Source organism: Anopheles marshallii, chromosome 2, assembly GCF_943734725.1.
Source record: "Anopheles marshallii chromosome 2, idAnoMarsDA_429_01, whole genome shotgun sequence".
Taxonomy (NCBI): Eukaryota; Metazoa; Arthropoda; class Insecta; order Diptera; family Culicidae; genus Anopheles; species Anopheles marshallii.
In genome coordinates this window covers 14,308,420-14,315,272 of record NC_071326.1, presented here as the reverse complement: position 1 = coordinate 14,315,272, position 6,853 = coordinate 14,308,420, and the positions used below count along the sequence as shown (strand labels likewise).

General features: G+C 51.4%; 1 protein-coding gene and 1 non-coding gene across 2 annotated transcripts; one reads left to right on the top strand and one right to left on the bottom strand.

Moving 5' to 3' along the window:
- Positions 1-1,142: 1,142 nt before the first annotated feature.
- On the bottom strand, positions 1,143-1,214 carry Trnae-cuc (transfer RNA glutamic acid (anticodon CUC)). The gene has a single exon. It is a non-coding gene; the product is annotated as a tRNA-Glu (tRNA).
- A 1,502-nt stretch (positions 1,215-2,716) lies between these two features.
- On the top strand, positions 2,717-5,629 carry LOC128709911 (neprilysin-4). Its single transcript, XM_053804948.1, has one exon. The coding sequence runs from the start codon at positions 2,717-2,719 to the stop codon at positions 5,627-5,629; it is 2,913 nt and encodes a 970-aa protein (XP_053660923.1).
- Positions 5,630-6,853: the final 1,224 nt, after the last annotated feature.

Sequence of the window (6,853 nt, the reverse complement as noted above, 5' to 3'; positions counted from 1 at the left end):
ATCTAATCTGCTTGAAGAACGGCGTCCCCAGGACCGGGAATTACACTGGCAGCGAGTGTATCGAGCCAGAGACAGCCAAGAAATCTGAACGCTTCATTTGCGGAAGATAATACGCCACAATTCAGGCTGATTTCATTCTGAATTGGGTAATTGTGATTGCTTCTGGGATGGCGGCTAGCGCTGATGTGATCGACGTACAACGATGGAGGTCGCTTTCGACAAAACCGTTGGTTAGGTTTTGCATATTTGTATCATATGATCCCATCGCTGTTTGCGGCAGATCTACTGCGCAATTGATATAGTTATTTTATAGTGTAATATGTACACGTTTAGTGAACTAGTCCATAAAACTGTGGAGAATCATAATCTACAGTTGTAAAAACAATTGTACAAATCGATTTCAAATCATTCGACGTCCGCATTCCGGCTCTGAAACACTATAAATCTCAAATGGTTACACATTAAAATTTAACGACCGAAAAAGGGGAAACAAACGAACCCTGGACGGCAACTTAAACGAACCAAAAAGGAGTCTCGAAGCCGACGATCGCATATTTCTTCCTGTTTGCTCGTTAAAACGTCTGTCGGTAGATGCGTACGGTTGCAAATTTTGCCGCACCAACCCGAAGCGCGTTCGACTGGCGACAATTTATTACCGCCATTCGCGTATCTGTTCCACCGTGCGGAATATTACGAGCAGCATAAGCAATTGACAATTGGTTTGGTACAGCAAACGTGCAAGTAATCAACAAAAGACTGAAGCCCTTTTTTCCCGCACTTCTGCAAGGATTGCAACTATTCATAGCTGGGCGAAACTATTGTCTCCACTTTACGTAATCACCGCGATCATCATCGACTGCAAGGTGCGCGTGTGTCTATTGCAAGTATTATAATGGCACCCGTACACGTTTGTCGCATGTTAATTGTTTGCTTCTTGTCGTGTTTATGGATTTTTGTTTTAGAAAAACACGATGCGAACTAAGCGAAGATAAATTTGCTATGAAGAATGTAAAGAAGAAGTTCATAAAGATAGACAGTTATCTAACTACCATTAAAAGTATATCTAACTTTGAACTGCAATCATGATAACATAAACAACAGGAAAAAATAAAAGAAAGAGAAGAAGCTAGAAAAAAAAGTGTTTCCCATACCGGGAATCGAACCCGGGCCTTCCGGGTGAGAGCCGGATATCCTAACCACTAGACAATATGGGACTGTTGAAATGCCATCTTTTAGCGTGCCATATAAGCTACACCTCACTTCTTCATGCACAAATTGTGTGCTCGTTTCTTCAGCTTTTCTTAGCGATGGAATAATAAAGGACATTTTAGGATAATAATCATCGCACAAGTAAAAACACGCATCATTACAACTATTTACGGCATGATCCATACAAAACAACGCGAACAATGAAATTAGTGGATACTTCAATACACCACACCGGTTTTTAATAAAATTTGTTTTGCTATTGGAGTGATAATTAAACTACTTATACCCCTGCTAAACATTTATCAAACGCTTTAGCCTCTTTGTCAGTGTTTGCTGGTTAGTTTTTGTGAATCACCAAATTATGACACCTCACGACACGCGTCCGTTGACGACCGTTAGTATTTTTGCTGCAAGAACTCCACCCGAGCAATATATGCGTCGCTCAGCCAAACGGGCGTCATTTGGCGAATGTTGCGTTGAAATTGATTTAAATTAGTCTCAATCAAACCGCAGCGCGAAGCGCAAAACGAACAACGGATGACACGCTTAGTAACGGTTGGAAATGCTTTCGTGTTAGGGAACAGTATGCACTGGTGTGTGTGTGCCGAACCCACAATGGATTTCGAACAGCTCTCAGAGTAGGCCATTCGTACTGGATAGCCAATTACATAAAAACCCCAAATCGCTTTCTTTTTTTACAAATAATAAACCCATTTTCAAAGTGAGAGCCAACAGAATCCACGCAAAGCAGACTGAATGTTTGAATTCCAATCGATCGTTAAAATCATATCATCAGCACACGCTAGGCAGGACAGCAGTGTACGCGTGTCGGTGCAGTGTTTTTTAACCTCAAGCCCGCCACAGTTTTCCATTTCCATTACCGGCCTTGCGAGGCCCGCACGAGGGAAGTGTTTTGTTATTGTTGAATTGTTGATATTATTTCTCCCTTCGCGGGCGGATCTTTGCGCCCGACCGTTGTTGGTCCTATCCCGGACCACACCAACACAAACCACAGCATCCGAGCACCGTCTCTCTAGGCAGCACCGGCAGCTGGCAGCAGTTGGAACGGTCGACAACTCCCCGCCGGAGAGGATCGTGCGAGCACTCACAATTATTCCAGAGCGTATTACGATTCTGGAGAATCACTATCGCACAGCTGTGGCCGTATCGCACAGGCAAAACAGGTACCCGTGCCCGTTAATCGGCGTCAATTGCAACGAGATAGCGAGTGAGTGCTGACACATTCTTTCACGCTTGCCACCAGTGTTTCCTGAGTGTGTATTTCGGAAGTTGACAGGCGAAAGATACTAGCATCACAGAGTAGTTTCAGATCAGACCAAACAGTTTTTTCGCAGTAGATTTCCTCGCTCTCCCCAAGGAGTATTGAAGGAGTATTCCTAACAAAACGTCTGTGTCAGTGTGTCTGTGTGTTCGTGTATGAGGACACATCTGTTTCTGTGTCCAGTGATCCACCGTTCGGACTACCAATGTGCATACAAGCAGCACAATGAGGTGTCACACCAGCAGCGGCATCAAAAGTGCAATGGAGTTACCGGCGCCCAAACACGACAGCGGTGAAGGCAGTGGAGGTTGCGCGCTGGGCATCGACGAGCGTACTGGCCGCCTCCACTGGTGCCCGGGGTACAGGTTCGTGAAGATCCTGTTCGTCATACCAGCAGCGATGCTTCCGATCGGTTTGCTGTTTCTGCTGTTATCTCGGTTTCAGGTGGTTGGATCGGTTCGATTAGGCGATCAGCTGGCTGACGCAACGAGCGCTCTTGGTGGTTGCGGTGAGATTGGATACTTTACCGAGGAGCAACTAGCGGCCAACCACCTACCCGAGGAGATCGACTGGGCGGAGCAGTCGGACGATGCGGAACGTCGCTGCCAACCGGTACCGGACAAAGTACCAGGCGAAAGTGTCGACACGGAAGATCGTGGACTATTGCGGGGGATCGTGAGAACTTCCTTCATTCCGTCCGAGAGGCGCATCCTTCCGGCAGACTGTTTGGGTGAGCCGGTTGCCAATCAGCAGCAACGTCGACCGGTGGTGCAGAGTGCCGCGGAGCGACGGCGCATTCGTAAGTCGCTTGCCTGGATAAACGACGACCGGAGCAGCCCGGCAAGTGTACGGGCCGCACAGGTCCAGATCATGAAGCAGTACATGGATCCGCAGGCAGATCCGTGCGAGGACTTCTACCAGTACGCCTGCGGTAACTGGGATCGCGTGAACCCGATACCGAAAGACAAGGCCGCACTAGACACGTTCGAGCTGTTGCGCGAGAGTCTCGATCTGGTGCTGAAAAACCTGCTGCTCGAGGGTGAACCGGCGGGCTTGCACGATATAGAGAACGCACTGTCGACCGTGCGGTCACCGCTGGGTGCGAAAAAGATCACCACCACGACCACAGCCGCCACGGTGCCGGTGACTGCACCGACCGACGATATGCCGCAAGACACGATCACATCCGCAGAGCAGTTGCATCGCGTACGAAAGCGGGGCCGTGCCGAGCGGGACCGTGCCCGGCGTGCGGTGCAAAACAAGCTTATCATCCGCTCCGCACAAGTAAAGCGAGTCCGCAAGCGTGCACTACTTATCAACGACGATGCCGAAATGAAGGCGCGTCATCTGTTCGTGTCCTGCATGAACTACGAGCTGATCAAGCAGCGCGGTTTGGAGCCGTTGCACACACTGCTGCGCGGTCTCGGTGGTTGGCCAGTGCTCGAACCGGACACCTGGGATGAGACCAGCTTCGATTGGCTCAATCTGACCGCGGCCTTGCGGCGCTACAACAACGACGTCCTGATCGTCGAATGGGTCGGGCCGGACATTAAGAACTCCGACGAGAACATAGTGCAGTTCGATCAAACTTCGCTAGGGCTGCCGACGCGCGACTACTACCTGCAGCCGGGCAATCGCAAATATCTGGAAGCGTATCGGCAGTTTATGGTGGAGGTGATCGGATTGCTCGGCGTGCCGACAGACACGGCACGACAGGCAACGGAGGAAATGATCGAGTTCGAGACACAGCTGGCGAACATCACGAGCACGCCGGAGGAGCGTAACAACGTGTCGACACTGTACCGTAAGCTGATCCTGGAACAGCTCCACGACGAAGTGCCCGAAATCGATTGGACGCGCTACCTGACGATCGTAACCGAGCGACCCGTCAATGGGTCTGACTTTGTCGTGATGTTTGCGATGGGTTACATGCGCGAGCTGGTGGAGCTGATCGGTCAGACCGAGCCACGCATCGTGGCCAACTATCTGCTGTGGCGCTTCGTACGTCACCGTATCAACAACCTTGACGATCGCTTTCTCGGCGCAAAGCAACGCTTCTCCAACGCACTGTTCGGTCGCGAGCGGAATCCACCGCGCTGGAAGAACTGTGTGACGCAGGTGAACGCCAACATGGGCATGGCGGTGGGGGCAATGTTTGTACGGCGCTACTTTGACGAAAACAGCAAGCGGGACACGCTCAAGATGACGCACGAGCTGCAGGAATCGTTCCGCGAAATACTCGACCAAACGAGCTGGATCGATGCGGCCACGAGGCGGCTGGCGGAGCAGAAGGTTAACGCAATGTCGCTGCGCATCGGCTATCCGGATTTTATACTCGATCCGGGCCAGCTGAACGAACGCTACGCCACGCTGGAGATCCATCCGGACCGGTACTTCGAGAACACGCTGAACGTGCTCAGCCACATCAGGCGCACCGATCAGGAGAAGCTCGGCCAGCCGGTGAACAAAACCACGTGGCACACGGCACCGGCCGTTGTCAATGCGTATTACAGCCGCAACAAGAACCAGATCATGTTCCCGGCAGGGATACTGCAGCCACCGTTCTACCACCGCCATCTGCCGAAGGCGATCAACTACGGTGGCATTGGGGTTGTGATTGGGCACGAGCTGACGCACGGGTTCGACGACAAGGGCCGGTTGTTCGATCGGGACGGTAACCTGTACCGCTGGTGGAGCGATCAGGCGATCGAAGCGTTTCACGAGCGGGCGGCCTGCCTGGTGCAGCAGTACAGCCGGTACACGATCGACGAGGTCGGGGTGCAGCTGGATGGGGAAAACACCCAGGGCGAAAACATTGCCGACAACGGGGGCATCAAGCAAGCGTTCCTAGCGTACAACAAATGGCTAGGCGCGCAAACGGACCGGCTGGTGCTGGAGGCGGAAACACTGCCCGGGCTGAATGTCACCCGCACGCAGCTATTCTTCCTGAACTTCGCCCAGATATGGTGCGGAGCGATGCGCCCGGAAGCAACCCGCAACAAGCTCAAGACGGCCGTCCATAGCCCCGGTAGGTTCCGGGTCATCGGTACGTTGTCCAACTCGGAGGACTTTGCGCGCGAGTATCACTGCCCGGTGGGAAGCTTCATGAATCCGGCTGACAAGTGTAGCGTGTGGTAGGGTTATAGAATAGGTCCCGGAGGTATGAAAATGTGCGCTGTAAATAAGCCCCACGCAGGGTACTGACGAGCCAGCTGGAAGGCATCTAACATATCATACTAGTGAGATTCGCTTACGATATTGCGTGAAGCGTTTCGATCGATTGGTTCGATCGCAAGACGAACTGTACCCGGGCCCGTCGCGAGGGATTGCACGTGATGTGCTGTTAGAATACTGCTTGCCATCTTACAGATATAAGTCACTATTTAATTGAAATCAATTCCAAAACCCCAACAGTGGATCCACTCGAACGATTCCCCAGGGTGACTCCACGGTTCTCTGGATCTGGTTCTCCACGCTCAACTTCACACACACACACACTCCTCACAACTAACGACTGTTATCCAATTTATCTGCCGTAGATCAATTTCACCGAGGTCGAATCGTTTCCCGCCGTGGTATACGGTGACTCGCCACCATCAGCACCGTGCTCCGGGCAGGGTTCGGCGGGATCAGCAATGGTTAAACGATTAGATTAAGCACACCTTTGCGGCAAACGTGTGGACATCGTACGTGAAGGGATTGTGCGAGGTATCAGTCAGAGTTCGGAATTCCAGCAACCCCCTATCAAACTGTGGCCTTCTAATGTTAGCCTGTTCGTCTTAAGTACCTGAACCACAACACCCACATGTAGGAGTGCTTTTCAATATCTCAGAATGATCAAATAGACGAAAAGTTCAACTCGCCAAAAACGTTGCGTTCCGATTGAAGTTGCATGCATGCATGAAGTTCTGAAGCACGGTACGACGTCGATGCATTAAGATATCACCCGCCGTTTCGATTGCGCCCGTTGTGTGGCAAGTAGCAGGAAGCGGTACCACCTTCAACGCCTCGTGCGATCATGCCAAACAAGACGCGTCGTCCTCGGCTCAACGCACTCCATTGCAACTTGTTCCACGCTTCTTGGAATCATGCTTACCCAATGTCCAGAAATAACCTCCAAAAACTGTGCGTACGCGTGAGCTCTAGCTAGTTGTCAACCTGCAGGCCGATGTGTACCGCGGGCACTTGGACCGGATGCACACGACGGAATTAACATCCAAGCAGAAATTGTTACCTCCCCCAAACCAAGACCCCGGGGGGGGGGTGGTGTTACCAAATAGTTTAACCACTGCACCACCGGTGGTTAGTTGGTCCACACACACACACACACACCCATCCATTTGCTTAAACCGGGAGATGGCA

Coding starts and splice junctions, on each gene's coding strand:
- LOC128709911 (XM_053804948.1), top strand. CDS start 2,717: ATGAGGTGTCACACCAGCAGCGGCATCAAAAGTGCAATGGAGTTACCG.